The 18,661-nt window shown below is 40.0% G+C and overlaps 1 protein-coding gene across 1 annotated transcript in view; it reads left to right on the forward strand.

Moving 5' to 3' along the window:
- The first annotated feature begins 4,587 nt into the window (after nucleotides 1-4,587).
- Nucleotides 4,588-18,661, forward strand: part of ALOX5 (arachidonate 5-lipoxygenase) — a 156,016-nt gene continuing 141,942 nt past the window's right edge. The window contains exons 1-2 of the mRNA XM_015821464.1: nucleotides 4,588-4,782; nucleotides 14,788-14,986. Of these exons, the coding sequence (XP_015676950.1) occupies nucleotides 4,633-4,782; nucleotides 14,788-14,986 (349 nt within the window). The 5' untranslated portion in view covers nucleotides 4,588-4,632. The remainder of the gene's footprint in view (nucleotides 4,783-14,787; nucleotides 14,987-18,661) is intronic.

Raw genomic sequence — 18,661 nt, forward strand, 5'->3', positions numbered from 1 at the left:
AGTTGTTCTTGAAAACAGTATGTTTTTATATATTGTGTGTAAGTCTCCACTGCCTTATGTACAAATTGAAGCTGGATTTTTGTATAAGACATACTAATCTGAAATAACTCTCATACGTTTTGATATCTGTCACTAAAAAGGATATGTACATATATGGTAGTGATAGATTTGTTGTGGTCATATAGATCTTCTCTATTGAGCTGTTTCTTGTTCTTCCAAAACAAGAGTTTTGTAGGTGCAGATAGAAGTCTTTCCTATGTTGTATCAAACATCCTGTTCAGAAATATCTCTAGTTTTCTTCTAAATACAAGTAAAGGTTGTGTTGAGAGCACGTGGAGAAGAGAGAAATACACAGCTTTGATCTGCTCTTCCTGTAACACAATTCATTTTCTCTGGATTTTGCTTTATTGGAAACTGGAATAACCAAAATATTCTGGGTTCTGCTTCTCTTACATTGGCTAATATGAAATGATTCATCAGAAATATCCAGAATGAAACAAAATATATTTTCCATTTCATACACACAGCTGAATTAAATCTCCTGGCAGACCCAGGCAGAATGGCCAGTGGTAAAAGTAATTATCTGAAGCTGTAATTCAGAAATGTGAAGGACTACAAATTTCTCAGCTTATTCTAACTTTTAGCACTAACTTGTTTTAATTTTCTGATGGTTGGCTTTTCCATGGTTTGAACCACAGAACCAGATTTGGATATAAATTAAGATACACCTTAGAGCAGGGATGAGCAATTAATTTTTCCAAGGGGCAACAGGAAGAATTGGGGCTGTTGTGGAGGGCTAAACCAATAGCTCCTGGCTATGCTCCACCCACTCATGCATAAGCCCCTGCTTTGACCAAGGCAGTTATGGATGGCAGAGCCCATGTCCCTTCACAAGATGACCACTGCTGCTCCGCAGCCTGCTCTAGGTGAGATGTTAGCACTGTGCAAGCGTAGAAAAACACTTCTCACCCTTCTACTGCTGCCAGCCAACTGAAGGAATGCACGGTGACTGCAAAGATGCACTCAGCTTCTCCTGCCCCTGTGGCAGACTTGTTTATATTTAATACTAATTTCCAATTGACCTCACATGGGCTGGACAATGACAGCCAAAAGGCCAAATGTGGACTGGGGGTCGTTAAATGCCCATGTCTGCCTTAGGGTCTCACGGCCTGAAGGGCCTTTTCAACATTTCTGATTTATTTTTTCATTTGTTAAAGTTTTAAGATGATTCTATATATAAAATTATTTACAGGCAATATTTAAAACCACACATCAAATATAAAACAAAATAAAAAGAACATATACTGGGAAACCTATATTTATATGAGAACCTTCTATATCAGAGGTCCCCAACCTTTTGGGCACCAGGGACCGGTTCTGTGGAGAAAGGTTTTTCTGCGGACTGGAGAATGCGTGGTTTTGTGTGCTGCCTGCATCCCATGGATGGGACTGCTTGTTGGTGCTTGTTTGTGCGGACCAGTTGCTGGCATGCTGCGGCCCAGTACCGGTCCACGGACCGGGGGTTGGGGACCCCTGTTCTATATTGTTCACATGGTCCTCATTAATTAAGATCTGCTTTGTTTCTACATGCATTCACACCTGTTCAGAGAAGGCTTTGAACAAAAGGATTGTATATTTTGCAGCATTCTTAAGTTCAATTTTTTTTACAGCCTTATTTTCTCTTAGCAATTGTCAAAGAGTCTCTATAGCAGCTATATCCAACCTGCAGCTCGTGGGCCTCATGACTGACTCCCTGGATGGCTAGTGACGAGACCTCACAAGTTCATAAGCTTTTAACATTATTATATGATTTATATACATTAACTATATTGTGTATTTTATATGCAGCCCAAGACAGTTTCTCTTCACTCATTGTGGCCCTGGCAAGCCAAAAGGTTGGATATCCATGCTCTACGTCACAGGTGTCAAACTCGCCATGTCATGTGACATGTTGTGATGTATCGTGATTTTTTTTTGCATTGCCAAAGCCGGGCTGGGCGTGGCCTCCATATGATGCAACCAGCCTGCAGGCCGACTGTTTGATACCCCTGCTCTACACCTTTTCACAGTTAAGGGTTTTGCCATGTCTAGACTTGCTAAAAGGATTACAAAAGAAATTATATGTTACTACCAGGATGGATCCGGCAGAATTTGACTGTACTTTTATGTCGATACCTAATTTGTTTCTAAAACTGGCTTTATTCCTTTAAGAATTTGTTTATATTTTTTTATGTTAATACTGGGAAACTTAATTTAGATTCTATCTGTATTTACAATTGTGTAAGTTTAGTTGAGGACAGGAAGAGCTGGAGGAACGTTGTCCATGGGGTCGCAACAACAACAAAGTTTAGTTGGGCTGAAAGTGCCTGGTCCAAAGTTAATGTAATAAGGTTCATTGTCCTAGCCCAGCAGCCTAAATAGTACATTATACTTGCCCTCTATTTGTTTTGTTAGCCATTTTGTAGTCAATGATATATGTACTAGAGATGACCAGAGTTTTTGAAGCTAATGGGAAATAAACTTACATAATCCTACACAGATCAACTTATATCTGAGTGCATATGCTTAGGTTGCACCATAAGATGAATTAATATTTTGTTAGATTTATATATTTAATTCAATTCAGGCACTTTCTGACTAAATTCCAAACTGACTGGGCATCTCATAATATAATAAACTCTTAAAAATAAATGGGATGCAATCATTGTATACATAAAATTGACAAAAACATTTAGCAGGATTTTCAAAGGGATTAAAAAAAAAGATTTCAAAGGGATTTCAAAGAAAGGTAATAGTTAAACTAATATTTATATAGAGAGCTTCATTTATGAATATAGTAATTATTGGAAATTTGTCTGATATATTTCCAGTAATTTAAATTAACTTGTCTGTTAATTTGTAGTCTTGTTCAAGTAAAATAGCATTTGGTAATTAAGTATCAGAGGTTTTAAGACTACATTCCTGGACTGGAAGGGAAAAATCATCTAAAAATGTAACCCAGTTACTTACTTTGGATTGGAAGAAGCCACTGGAGCAGATATTCATTAATGTAGTGGGAAGGAAAATGAGTTTTTTTTTTATTAGAGTCTGCTATATATCATAGGATGTAGCACTATGTCTGTAATTTAATTATATTTTGTACAGTATATTTGAGATGGAAGACCATTGCTTTTTGCATTTTTTGTCATATTCTTTATTTTTCAGCTGAAAAATTTAGAATACTGGAAAATATTTACGACTTAATTTTCAAAACATTGCTTTATATAATGAATATAATATAACTATATATAAGCTCATGCATTCAGGCTGTTGCCTTGCTTTAAAATACAAACAGGCAGTACAGTACTCATTATCAGACATTAAAGACATCAATTTATTATATTTTTCATTTATTTATAAACACAGATACTTAGCAATATAAGCCACAATAATGAGTGTACTTATATGACATATCTATGTGACCTACTCCAGTTGAATAACCAGCCATCTTTCCCAATATTAATCAATTTGTTTTTTGAGGAGAAACAATAGGACATTCCATTTGAAAAAAAAGGACTGTTCTTGTAGTGGAGGAATCTGATATATTAACTCATGTTCTTTCATATTGCCACTACTACAAACATGCCCAGTTGCATTTAGTAATACCTCATCTACAACACTCAAATTTCCACTTGGATTCATTTTATTTACAGTTGTTATTGTGATTAGTGTGATTTATTTTTCTTAATGTGGCTAAGCTTTATTGTAAATATTTCACACCTTGACCATGCTACTTTTAGAATAGTTTTGCTGTGGTATTTGCAATGTCACACTTCGTTTTCTTTCTGTTTATAAGCTGGTCTATATTTTGTCTTTATTCAGTTTGAACTTTTAAGAGATGCTGTAGTCTCATTCACCATGGAAGAGCCACTGTCTACAGTTAAAAGCTATTTAAATACGATTTGATATGCAAGTACTGATTTCTTTCTATTGTTTTCTTGCAAAGTTATTTAAGAATTGGTTTAAAGTAACTTTGCCTAATAGTAAACAAAATCAGTTTTCAGGATCTAGCTGTAATAAAGATTAAAATAAAAAGCAACAAGTGAATTTTTTAGCCAAAACTTGATTACAGAAAAAAGGAAATACTAGCATCTTTGGTTATTTTTACAACTGAAAAACTTGTAAAATACAAGGTCTGGAGTCTCCCAAAGGCACGTTTAGAAAAAGGTGAAAAAGGGGATATCAAGAATACAAAACAAAGATTTAACAAAGATTAAACCTGATTTAAGCGCCCTACTATTTAAGCATGATTTGGACAGGCAAAAACATTTTGACAATAATGATATTGTATTTTGCTGCAAATTCCAACTGTTCCATGGTATATATTTTCTACTATGCTGTCAAAATAAATATGATTTAGAAGTACCATAATCAGACTTAGATATTTCATTTCAGAATTAAGAATATACACGCCACACTTCCTCCTTTACGCCTTATCAACCATTACTTCCCCTCCCCTTCTGGGCGGGAAAGCGAGATGGCCGGTTGTGACTGCCAATTTGTTCCGTCCCGCTCCGCCCATAGAATTGCCAGCGTCCTTCCACAAATTGAGAATTTATTAGGAAAGTGGAGTACTACTACTGAGCTGTAGTCATGCCATCCTATTTAGTGACAGTGGCGACGGGAAATCAGTGGTTCGCAGGCACCGACGACTATATCTACCTTACCTTGGTGGGCTTAGCCGGCACGAGCGAGAGACATCTGCTTGACAAGCCGTTCTATAATGACTTCGAGCGCGGTGCTGTGAGTGAGGTGGTGGGCGGGCTGTGGAATATCACTCGAGATCTGTACAATCGCTTCTCTCTAAGCACAAGTTATTTGAGATGAAGTTTTACAGCGACAAAAAGCCATTTCTTTTCTTTCCTTGTCCCTCAATAGTTCCTCATCGATATTGGCTTCCTATTTTGCACTCTTACATCCTTTCTTCTAAGCTATCGAGGGATGTTTGCATTCTGCCACAGTACGTCTTTGCCTCCTGAATAGCAAGCAACAATTTTGAATGTTCATTTGCTTTCTCAGGGAAAGCGGAAAGTATAGTGTACCTTCTGTATTATGAGGCGGAAATGCAGCTGCCTAGTGATTTTCTGTTGCATGATCAATATGAGAGCTATTTTGCAGGAAAGGATATCCTTCCTGCCTCCGTTTGCTTGTTTCCTTTGTTTTTCTGGACCACATAGGGCAAAAATGGCCATACAGTACTGTACTATCTAGAGGGGAAAAAACTCAGTGTTCATACTTTTTTTCAGTGTAGTTCATCAGAAATCTCTGGTTTGCTGTATCAGGATTGTGAAGGGGGGAAATCCGATTTGTAAGAAGCACTTGACAACTTCCTCTCTACCATCATGCAAGAAATTGGGGAGGGGAGGCAGTTAATCAAAGGTTCCTCTAAGAATGTCTAGGCTTTTGTTTCTTATCTAAGAGATCTAATTAGGCTCAAAGAGGATGAAAATTCAAAAGGGAATTTTTTAGAAACAGTTCTGTTCAAAATTTTGAACAATAAATAAAACAATGATGGATACTCTTTGCTGCTATCCTTTGCTTAGTCTTGCCCCATGTACCTGCCAAACTGTTAGGGTGGGGGGAAAGCAATTAAGAGAAGGAAATTGTTTTTGTAAGGAGCAATTAGTCATACTTTTCTGTGCCTTATATGGTTGTTACAGTGGCAGAGAGGTTTAGACCTAATTTCTATTGTCTCTTTAGCCTCAACTGTGACTGACATTCTAGAAAGAAATGAACAAGAGATTATTATAGAGCAGTGATGGCGAACCTTTTAGAGACCGAGTGCCCAAACTGCAACCCCAAACCCATTTATCACTGGGTGCCGTGTGGGCGTGACCGACTGGGTGGGCATGGCTGTGTGGTCATGGCCGACTGGGTGGGCATGGCCGTGGTGGGTGTGGCCACCTCGATGGTGCTTGTGGGGAGGGATGCCTGTGGGGGCAGGGTTGGGGGAGATCCAGGAGGTCTCTGGCGGTTGGGCCGGAGGCTCGTCCTGCGGGGTGAGGCGAGGCGAGGCAGGGCGGGTGTGTCAATTGCCACGGGACAAGGCAAGGTGAGGCAGGGGCTGGAGCAGCTGCTGCTTGACACCATCGGCCCCCACACAGGCCCGCGAGCGCATGGGGGCCGATGGTATCCATCAGCAGCCATAGCATGCTGGCTGTCCTGCATAATGGCGAACTGGCCACGGAGCTCCATTGGCACGGGCAGAGATGGCCCCGGGATGGCCGGAAGGGAGCCTGGCCCATCCGCTTGACAGTTCTGACGGGGGAAGCTTCTGCTGCTGCTCTGACCGGTCAACCATAGAGGGAAGCAGGAGGGGCAGCTGGTGCATGAGATCCGCTGCATCGGGCTGCCAGCGAGTAGCCGACCCCTGGCTGCCTCTCCATCTTGTCCTGCTTCCTTGCATGGTTGACCGGTCAGAGCAGCAGCAGAAGCCGCCCCTGTGGCAAGGGTTTCCTTCCAGCTGTCCCGGGGCCATCTCTGCCCATGCCGATGGGGCTCCGTGGCCATTATGCAGGACAGCCAGCATGCTGTGGCTGCTGATGGATACTGTCGGCCCGCATGTGCTTGCTGGCCTGTGTGCAGGGACTGATGGTGTCAGGCAGCAGATCCTGAAGCAAAGCTGTGCCACCCATCCTCGTGGGGGGCGGCGGCAGGGGAAGGCACGATCTGGCATGCGCCCACCCTTTGCCACTGCTGCCCCACATCGTCTTGCATGCACCTCCGGGACGTGCATGCCGGGCGATGTGGGGTGGCAGCAGGGAAGGGTGGGTGTGCGCTAAAGCTCACCTTCCCCCACCGCTGCCTCCACCAGCACGAGTAGGGGCGGCACAACTTCGCTTCCAGATCTGCTGCTGGCCAGGCTTGGTGATGCAGAGATCACCGCCACCACCTCCTACTTCCTTGTGTGGTTGGCCGGTCAAGGGGCTCGGAGCAGCAGGAGCAGCAGCTGTCAGAGCCACCATGTAGACAGGGCCCGCACCAGGTGAGGGCTCCTTTCCGGCTGTCCCGGGGCCATCTCCGCCCACGCCAATGGGGCTGCACTGCGGAAGGGAGATGGCAGCTGATTTCCCCCGCTGGCTGCCCCCCCAGCCCCCTGCCTGGTGCCCCTTCTATGCAATCCTACGTGACCGCAAAGTGGATGAGAGGCTCGGCCGGCGGGGGGCGGCTTTCCTCCGTGGAGGCATCCCGGCTCTTCCGTCCCCCTAGCCAGACCCCCTCGCCTTCTCCCAGCCAGGACCTGATGGCCTCCACCCTTCTGCCCCCACCTCAGCTGATCCCCCAAGCAGCCCAGCCCGACCAAGACGGAGGGAAGGCGAGGCAGAGAACCGGTTGTTAAACGATTTGAAACCCACCACTGGTCGCTTCCAAAGGCCACTCACTCTCCCGCCAAAACTCCTTTTATAGGTTCTCTCACCCCGCCCAGCTCTCACAGCTGTTCCCGGACTCCGCATGTGTGGAGAGTGGGAGGGGAGGAGCCCGGCCCTGCGTCCCTCTGTCTGTGACAATGGTGCATGCCGCCTGTGGCACGCGTGCCATAGGTTTGCCACCACTGTTATAGGGTGAAACAGTTACTGTTTCTAAATGCTTATTCTTGCTTATCCTTTGGACAGTTTACTAGACAGGATTCTACTCTGCAGATTCATAACTGTATGTTTATAACTCACTATCAATTCTATGTGCTTTTTCCTCCAAGAGAAATATGTATGCATATTTCTAAATATAGTGCCTATATAGGTAGTCCTCGACTTATGACAATTGAGTCCAAAATTTCTGTTGCTAAGTGAGACAGTTTACAACCTTTCTTGCCACAGTTGTTAAGTGAATCACTGCAGCTGCTAAGCTAGTACCATGGTTGTTAAGTGAAAATGGCTTGTCTTTAATATGAATCAAAAATGAAGGCAAATATGAATCAGTTGCCAAGCATCTGAATTTTGATCATGTGACCATGGGAATACTGCAATGGTCATAAGTGTGAAAAGCTGTCATAAGTCACTTTTTTAGTGTCGTAACTTTGAACAATCACTAAATGAACTGTTGTAAGTTGAGGACCATATGTATACATATATATTGCTAATATAACATTCTACTAGATATTATAAAGGAAATTTTTATGTAGTTATATAAACATTTCATAAAACGTAACTTATGATAAACATTATTGATTATTGTTAGGAGCTAAATGTACAATATATCTCTGGTATAATTACTCGGGAAACATTTATTTTGATACTTAGTTTTGCATTAATTCTTGGTAACATTGCCAACTTCTTAAATACAGTGCAACATGATTTTGTGATCATCTTGCTGGATGGCTTCAAAACACTGCTGAAAGCACTGGAAGAGTTATACTGTTTAGTTTATTATTTTCTGTTTGGTATTTCCAGGACATGTATTAATTACTCAAGTTCCCTTTTGGTAGCCCCTTGATTGCTGTAATAATTCACTTTCCATTTTGGGATGAAAAAGACAAAAATCAGTTTTTTTCTCATGAAAATCCTAGCCCCATCATGTACTGTATATTTGTGGCTCTGTCTGCCTTGCATTGTCTCCCTACCTGCATAGTTTCAATTGTGTTCCTAATCTCACAGGTGATAGTGAAGCCATTAGTCTGTCACACATGTGCAAATTAAGCCTCTTATTAGTCACACTTGCCTTGTTTTTCATTATATTTGTGAAATTTATTTAAATTTTAATGGTCCTTTTCATATTTACTATTAAATATCCAAATATTATGCAAACATGTGTCATTTAACAGCTGCCTGAATGAGACAGGAGGGGGGGAGTTCATCTATCCTTGTGAAATTCAAGTTAATGAAGATTCTGTATTGATCATATGTGATATAGGCTATAGTCTACAGTTTTTAAGATAAAGACCCATCATACCATATTTTTCTTACAAAACGATTCTATTGGCAATTCTTTTACAGCTAATGTGATATACATAAATTCAATATGCATGCTTCTTTAGTCAAAGTCCTGTTTCTGTTCCTGTTACAAAAATATTTTCTGTTGTGAAATATTCCACTTCCCCATCTCAGTTAAGTCAAATATTTTCCTTTACCAGTGAACAATAAAAAATAACAATCAGCATGATAACATCACAAACAAGGTGAGCAAATTGCCAGGTACATATAGGGCACCAGCTATCAGATTCCTGGGTCTAACATCTTCAACCCATCCTGTACCAGGGCAAGCTTCCAATTGAAAACTGACTAAGAATTTATACATCAGTTACACAGAGAGATAACTTTATTGTAGTCATTAACCAGCAGAGAATTGGTATTCAAATATAAAAAATTAAATTGATAATATCCGGTTAGTTATGAAAAGTATATGTAGACAAAAACATTTGACTAAAAGACAGTATTAAATCAAAATATGCTGAAAGTCTTGTTCAAGCCACACATATACAACAAGGAGAAAAGAGGTTAAAATTAGCAATGTGGATAGTATAAACTTTGAAATAGTAATATATACATCAGAGCATTCCTGCCTGTAGATTCTCAACACTACTCGATCAGAATACCAAATCCATTGTGTGTCCTGTGGCATGCATAAAGCCAGAAACAAGTTAGGATTGGTCTAGTGCAGCGTTTCCCAAACTGGGAAACTTCAGAGGTAGAGTTTCAACTTCAATGGCTATGCCAGGCTTCAAGATGGCGGCAACAGAGGAAGCATGGTTACATCGCAGGGAGTAAAGTTGCTATTAAACTAAGACAAACAGTAGGAGGAGAGGTGGAAAGGAAAAGATAAGTCATGGAAAAAGAAAAAATACTGGAGAAGGGAAAAGGAGAGGAAAGATTGGAGAAATTAGGAGGAAAACACCACCAAGGGCAGTGGCCTGCAGCAAACCTTTCCTGCTGAGAGAGGCTGAGCTGCACCTGATAAGCCTACCCAAGAGACCAGAGGCCTATTGAAGTGAGCGAGGTAAGCGGAGAGGCAAACCGACTGTGGGCAGCAGAACAAACCGGCAGAGAACTAAGAGGCGAGCTGATGAGAGATTGGGGCCAGCTGCGGAACTGAGAGGAGAATCAGCTGTGGTGCTGACCGTCAGAGAACAAAGAGGCGAGCCAGTGAGACCGCGATTGCAGAGAGGAGAAGTGAGCTTACTGTGCACCATCTCGGCAGTCCTGTTTGCTGGAGGAAGCAGAACACCGGCATGACAAACCAGCAAACAGGAGACATGTGGCTGCGGAACAGAGTAGCGGCAGCGCAGCAGGGAGGAGAGCCAGCAGCAAGAGGCAGCACAGCGAATTACAGCAGAGGGTAGCGTGGAAAGTGTCGGTGGAGCAACGGGGAATCAGAGGCTGTCGGTGGTGGAGCATTGCAGCACAGCAGACCAGCGATTGCGAATGGCAACAGAACAGCACGGCAGACCAACAGTCGGGGGGGGGGGGGCAGCACTGAGAAAAGCAGGGAGAGCTGAATAGCCGGTGGTGACAGATGAAAACAAGTAGGAAGAGAGGCTAAAAAAAATATAATTACAGAATACAAGGCAAAAAATAAAAGCAGAGTAGACAATAGCAAATACGGAACATATAAAGGTAGAGAAGAAAGGGATAAATAAAGCTCACAAGAAGGCAAGGAGGAAAGGGATAATTATAGAACATTCCAGGACATGATAAGAAAGAACCTTGTATTTAAGCCCCACTCAACACTGAAAATTTCAAAATTTGACATTTTAAATGAACTGCTAGAACTTTAAAATTTGAAACTAGACATTTCCCCCCAAATTTTGAAATTTTGAAATGATATCAAATGATATCAATTTTCTAAATTGGACATTTTTCCCTTTTAAAAATTTGTGGTAAAACCTACAGTCTCATTTTCAATTTTTTCTCTTTTTCATTGTTTTTAATCCACTCATGGAAAAAGAAACTGGTTCTATTGCAATCTGCAAAACATGTTCCATGTGTACGCTTATGCCCATCCAAACTATAAATGTACCAAATGTAAACTAATTGTGTTATTAGAAGAAAAAGTAAAAGGTCTAGAGGAAACTCTAACCACTTTGAAACTCAACCTACAAAATGAGAAACCCCAAACCTTGCAAGAAGAATGTGCCCAAATTGAACATAATAATGCTCAAACAACTTCTGAAAGAACTGACCCCTTAGAAGAAGAAAAGAGATGGAAGCATGTCACTTATAGAAAAAAACACAAACCTAGAACAAAACCCCTGTCCAACCCAACCCCCTCTGATACAGCCCCACTGGTGCTGAGCAATCGACTTCATATACTGTCCCTGGGGGAAAACATGAAGACACCTAGAAAAGAAGCATCATCAAATGTCCCTAAAAAAGTAGTAACATCAAGTGCTTCTGTGATAGACAGAAAAATACCACAAAACTCCCTAGGGGGAAAAAAGGCGATAAGAGATTCAATTCTCAAGGGAACAGAATCAGCCATCTGTAGATCAGACAGTCAATCCAGAGAGGTATGTTGTCTCCCTGGAGCAAAAATCAAAGATGTGGCTGAGAACCTAACCAAAATAATAAAACCTACAGATTACTACCCTTTTCTACTACTACACGTGGGGACGAATGACACAAAAATGGACCTAAAAACAATATTGAGTGATTAGGAATAGCTAAGCAAGAAGGTCAAGGAGTTAGACGCACAAGTAGTTTTTTCATCTGTACTGCCAACGAAAGGTCAACATCCAGTAAGAAAACAAAGAATTCTAGAAGTGAACCATTGGCTAAATGGTTGGTGTCACCCAAAAAACTTTGGATTCTTGGACCATGGTTTGTACTACCTCCATGATAGACTTTTGGCAAGGGACGGGCTGCACCTCACAAAAACTGGGAAGAATGTTTTCAGAAAACGCCTGGCTGATCTTATCAGGACGACTTTAAATTAAAACTGAGGGGGGAGGGTGACCAATGTTTAGGATCTCCAGGACCTAATTATAAGCCAAAACCCCTAGAAAACAAATCAAATAAGGAGGGAAGGGAAGGAAGACAAACTCAAACACCAAATAGGAGTATAGGAATCATACCCAGAGTCACATAAAGATCTCAAATGCCTGTATACAAATGCACAAAGTTTGGGGAACAAACAGGGTGAGCTAGAAATATTAATACATAAAGATAGATATGATATAATTGGAATTACTGAAACTTGATGGGATGAAACCCATGAGTGGAACATACTGATAGAAGGATACAAATTATTAAAAAAAAAACCAGACCCCATAAAAGAGAAGGTGGGGTTGCATGAGACCAAAAACGAAAACCATCTAGAATGCATATGGGTCAATATAAAAGAAAAAAAAATGACATTGCCATAGGTGTATACTACAGGCCACCCAACCAAGAAGAAAAAAATAAATGTTCTTTTTGCTAACCAATTAACAAATATATGTAGGAAACACAGTACAATAGTAATGGGAAACTTCAATTACCTTAACATCAACTGGAAGACTAATTCTGCACCAAGTGAGAAATCAAATAGATTCCTGACCAACCTAGCTGACAACTTTGTTGACCAAAAGGTAGAGGAGGGAAATAGGCAGCTATATTGGACTTAATTCTCACGAACAGAGAAGTGATAGAGGGAGTTGAAACTGAAGGAACCTTGGGTGAGAGTGATGATATCATACTGGAATTCAATATAATGCAAACACAAGCAATAGAACATAATGATACAGAGCCTTAGAGTTTAAAAGAGTTGATTTTAACAAACTTCAAAAGAGCTTGGGAAAGATTCCTTGGATGAAAATCCTAAAGGGGAAAACGACTCAAGAAGCTTGGGAAATTCTGAAAAATATCATAAAAGCCCAATCCAGCACAATACCACTGAAAAAGAAAAACAAGAAATCAAAGAAAAAACAGCATGGTTGCACAAAGATCTATCTGATAAACTGACAGACAAAAAGGACAAGTACAAAAAATGGAAAGAGGGACACATAACTAAGGCAAAATATCAGCAGATAGCCAGAATCTGTAAAGAAGAAGTTAGGAAAGCAAAGGTTCAGAATAAACAAAGACTTACAACAAAAGTAAAAATAATAAAAAAAGTTTCTTTCAACATATTAATAACAAGAAAAAAATCAAGAAAACAGTCGGTCCACTAAAGAGAAAAGGCGGCAAGGAAGTAACAGGTAGCAGAGAATAAGCAGAGTTGCTTAACTCATTCTTTATATCGGTCTTCACGCAAAAAGAAATTAGAGGCCAATCCACCAAAAACATACGGTAACTGAAAAATACAGACTAGAAATAAAAGTTAAAATAAAAAATGGTAAGAGAACACTTGTCTGATCTTGATGAACATACATCACTGGGACCTGATGGATTACATCCCAGAGTTCTGAAGGAGCTGGCAGATGTCATCTCAGAATCACTGTACCATATCTTTCAAAACTCCTGGAGCACCGGGGAACTACCAAAGGATTGGAAAAGAGCTGACGTGGTTCCCATCTTCAAAAAAGGGGAAAAAAAACAGACCAAGGAATCTACAAATCAATCAGGCTAACATTAATACCTGGGAAGATACTGGAAAAGATAATCAAAAAAGAGATCTGTGAACATGTAGAAACAAATAAAGTTATAACTAGAAGCCAGCATGGGTTTGTTAAAAATAGATCATGCCAAACCAATCTTATTTCATTTTTTGACCAAGTAACTAAATTAGTGGACCAGTGAAATACTGTGGACATAGTATACTTAGACTTCAGCAAGGCATTCGACAAAGTAGACCAAAACATACTTCTTGGAATGCTAGAAAAAAGTGGGATAGTCAGCATCACCACCAGATGGATTTGTAACTGGCTGACAAACAATACTCAATGAGTAGTCCTCAATGGTACTACATCTACATGGAGGGAAGTAAGCAGTCGGGTACCACAAGGTTCTGTCCTAGGCCCGGTACTCTTCAACATCTTCATAAATGACTTAGATGAGGGAATAGAAGGGGAACATCAAATTTGCAGATGATATTAAGCTGGCAGGAATAGCCAAAACCCTAGATCAGGGGTGTCAAACTGCCGGCCCACGGGCCAGATGCATTATAGCAAAACCGCGCCCACCCCATTGCCGGCAATGGCAAAAAAGTCACGATATGTCGCAACGTATCATGTGATGTTGCGAGTTTGACACTCCTGCCCTAGATGATAGGCTCAAGATCCAGAAGGATCTTGACAGACTTGAACATTGGCCCTATCTAATAAAATGAAATTTAATGTAGAGAAAAGTAAAGTCTTATACTTAGGCAAGAAAAACCAAAAATACACATATAGATTGGATGAAACCAGGCTTAATAGCAGTAACTGTGAGAGGGATCTTGGAGTCTTAGTAGACAATTAAATATGAGCCTACAGTGTGTAGTGGTAGACTGGACTGCCAACTGTCAGAAATGGTGTAGGCTCTCCTGCTTGCTTGGGGGGTTGGACTAGATGACCTACAAGGTCCCTTCCAGCTCTGTTATTCTATTCTGTTCTGCTAGCTCGGGAGATTCTGACAGTTGTAGTCTTACACATCTGAATTTTGCCCTAGTTGGGAAATACAGTTCTGCTGTCATGATGGAGGACATGAACTGATTGTTTTAGACATATTTCAACAACCGGTTGCTTTGGATATGTTTCACAATACAGCAAGGGCAATGGTGACAAAGCTGCTAAAAGCACACTGTCAAAGTCTTCTTAGTTTGAAATGAACACTCCTGAAAATGTGAAGTTAAATTATTTGCAAGTGGCTGCATTTAGGTTGTCTAGCAGATCACAGCCTTTTTTTCCCCTCTTCCCAGACTGATACTTACGATGTTACAGTGACAGAGGACTTGGGGGAGATCCAACTGATAAAAATTGAAAAGCGGAAGTACTGGTTTCCTGATGACTGGTACCTTAAATATATCACTGTGAAAACACCAGTTGGTGATTACCTGGAGTTTCCATGTTACAGGTGGATTACAGATGAAAAAGAGGTGGTTTTACGAGATGGTCGAGGTAAGTGCATTTTCTGTTTTATGAGACAACTTTAGATATTTGAACACTGCTGTAATATCTCCCCTTCTGTCTCTTCTAATTGTTCCTCTTCAGACTTGGTTTTTACTCTGCTCATCATCTTCGTAGCCATCCTCTTAACTTTTAACTTAATTCTTAATTTAATCCTTTGTCCAGAATGGTATAGGGTCTTCTGCTTGAGCAGAGTTTGAACTAGAAGACCCCCAAGGTCTATCCCTTCCACCTCTATTATTCTATAATTTTGTGATTCACTTCAGCTTATCATCTTAAACTATGGTACTCAGAACAGGACACAGTACTTCAAATAGGGTCTGACCAGGGCAGAGTGGAGCAGAGTAGAACTTTATGCTTCTGTTAATGTTGGAATAATAAATATTATTCACCATGTTTCAATGAAGCCTGTCACATGATACTTGTTTTCTCAAGTTAGGATCTCTAGTTTTTGCTGCATTTTTTTCTTATATTTTGTGCACTAACATAGAAACAACTGTAGTTTGAGTGGTACCACTTGGTCTCTGTCCTTGAAACTCTGTAGCCTGGTTTCCTACTTCTCTATTTGCATTCTGCTGTTGAGTCCTTAACTGCATATACAGTTCTGGGATTTTGCCATCTTCCTCTTTTTGAACTTCCCATTTGAAGCTGATGATGCACCTGCCAAACATTTTTTTCCAGTTGTGGCTCATTTCCAGGAGACTTCAGGAAGGTAGCAAAGGCCATTGTCATTGAATCTTGAAGCTTGAAGACTTCAATGCAAAAACGTGCTTTTCAGAGCAGTGTGATGATTAATAAAAAATAATATTCTGTAACTGCTGTGAACTAAATTCCATGATTGACATAACTGAATGATACAGAGTGCTTAAAGGGTTTGAAAGTGACAGAAGTAGTAAAAAGGAGGAAGAGCTGCATTGTGTAGCAGGCAGTTTTTTCACTCTAGGATCTGGCTGAAAGAAATATGTTCCAAGGGATTTGTCCTCTGTGCTTTCCTGAATTGCCAAAATCCAAGTAGGCACAGAGCTGAAATCCTTCAGCAGGTAGTTCTTTCAACCAGCCCCCAGAGATGAGTGGGAGTCCTCTTGGTGGGTAGCAGCAGCTTGCAATCTTCCCTGTTGGCTTCTCCACTGAGTTTCTGGGAAAGTCAGCAGAGAAGGTTACAAATGGTGATCATATAATCATGGGGCACATGGCAATCAGTTTGTTTATTTATCATATGGCATAACAGAACACAGCATTAATGCATCTGAAAAGAGCCATTTTTATTTTCATACTGCTGCTTCTTGTTGGTCCTTGTGAAGTCCAGCAGCTGGAATGGGTAGACTATTTAGCTGTGAAAAAGTCACATTGCCTGGGGTGCACCACTAGGAGACTAGTCTACATTGCATTTGTGGCATCCAGTTGTAAGTGTGAATATGTTGTCAATTACCCAGATCAGAATCATGTGACTGCAGGGATGGTGGTGGTGAAATGCTTTGCAAAGGTTGGAAGTGCTTTACAGGCTGTGTTGTTAAGCAAATGGTTATAACTCAAGGACTACCTGTAGACATCTATATCTATGCACAGAAATCCTACTAAATAAACTTTGCAATGTTATAAAGAACATTTGCATATAATTACTTTAAGAATATTTGCCCCAAATCATGGCCATTTAAAATATCCAAAGTTTTACTTAGAAAAATTATACTTTTAGCAGAGGGGGGGGGAAATCCAGTTTTTGGGCATTTAAACTTCCATCTGAAATTCTAAATTATTCATAGCTTCTCATTTAAAAAACACCCTGAAAACCATTAGGAATTGAATTTCAACTGCAAAAAAACACATTTAAATGAAAATTTCTAATAGTTTAGAAAAATTCTGATTCAATATATAGCCACAGAAGATGGATGCAATGGGATTGAGGAATATGTTACATTTGTAAGGAGAGTGCCCTGAAATGCTTAGCTGTATAGTAGTTTTCTCATCCTTGGAAAAGTCCCATACTATGCTATAGCAAAACACCAGCTTATCTCCCTGCCCATCTCTGCAGCTGCTTTTTAGAATAGAATAGAAGGGACCTTGTAGGTCTTCTAGTCCAGTCTCCTCTCAAACAGGAGACCCTATAGTACATTTCAGACAAGTGGCTATCCAGTCTCTTCTTAAAAATCTCCCAATTTCTGAAGGAAAGCAGTTCCACTGATTAATTGTTATAATTGTTAGGAAGTTTCTCCTTAATTCCAAGTTGCTTTTATATCATTGCAGTGATTTTCACCTAGTCCTCCTCCTCTGTCCCTCTTCCACCTTTGCTTCTAGTACTGATCAACTGTTGCAAAATTTGTTCTTAATGCACTGCAGTTGCCTCTGAGCCTTTTCTCAATAATATGTGAGGACTTATTAGTTACAGATTGTAGCAATAAAGTTCTTCATTCAGCTCAGGATTACATTATATTTCAAGAGAGCAGATAGCAACTCTTTTTCTGTGTATTCAATAACTTTCCCTCCTATACTTAATTTGCAAACACTGCAGCTTTTCATCTGTCTCTTCTCCTTTTCTAAAGCTCATTTTCCTGTTTCAAACCCTGCCTTTCAATATGTTCCCCTTTCTGCTATCATATCTGTTTGCATAATATTACCCTCTTAACAAGGATGTTTAACTTCTGTTTCCATCTATCTTCCTCTATAATAGATAGAAAAAAAGGGGGGGGGAAATACCCGCCAATGAAGAAAAACTGCATGTGTAGGAAGTGCACATGGAATAGGCTTTTAATGACAGTACACCACATCATAATTATATAAATACAAATTTATATGTAAAGAAAACTACATTAAGAAACAATTTTAAAAATGGAGAAATGTTGGGATTTGATGGCATGTCTGCAGAAATGTTAAAACCGATACACAAAATTGGCACAGACGTTTGAACAAAATTCCAAAATTAAAACTAATACTTTTATTCCCCAGTCTAAACCAGAGGAAAAATGCAGTGAATACTTTATGATAAATTTGATGAATCATGTTTTTAAAAGATTTCTTAAAACTAGTTTAAAGCAGGAGATAGCAGCAGTATAAATCTGTTTTGAATGTTATCCAGTTTGAATTCAGGAATGAATTAGGATACCAAGGGTGGAATTTTTAAAATGTAGAATAATAGCAATTTTTCTAGATATATAGAAAATTATTAGACTAAATAATATATATGTATGCATTTTATCACATTTTGGAATCTCCCTCACAGAGGAATTTTATAATGTGTTGGAGCCAGATAATTTATAAATTCCATAAATCAATATTTTTTCATCCAAATTATTTTTCTAGTGTAAAACAGATTAAAAATGTTTTTATTAAAACAATGTTTTAAATTTGGAAGAGTAGAAACATAGTTTGATAAAGGATACTTCCCTTTTAACTCCTCTAATATATATCAATCAGGAAGATTATTATGGTTTGGTGAAAATAAAATCTTTGAAATTACACACTAAGTGCAGTTGGTCAGCCAATTGTGAATCCATCTGGTGGTGGTAGTGTCTATCCCACATTGTTCTATTCAGTGCTTTTTTTGTAGAAAAAAAAGGTGCCGGAACTCACACACGTCATACAACCCACCTTGCTTACCCTACAAGGTTCCATCCAAAAAAGGTACCGGAATTCCGTTCTGGGCGTTCTATGACAAAAAAAGCCCTGATTCTA

This window comes from Protobothrops mucrosquamatus, unplaced genomic scaffold, assembly GCF_001527695.2.
Source record: "Protobothrops mucrosquamatus isolate PMUCROS unplaced genomic scaffold, P.Mucros_1.0 scaffold1335, whole genome shotgun sequence".
Lineage (NCBI taxonomy): Eukaryota > Metazoa > Chordata > Lepidosauria > Squamata > Viperidae > Protobothrops > Protobothrops mucrosquamatus.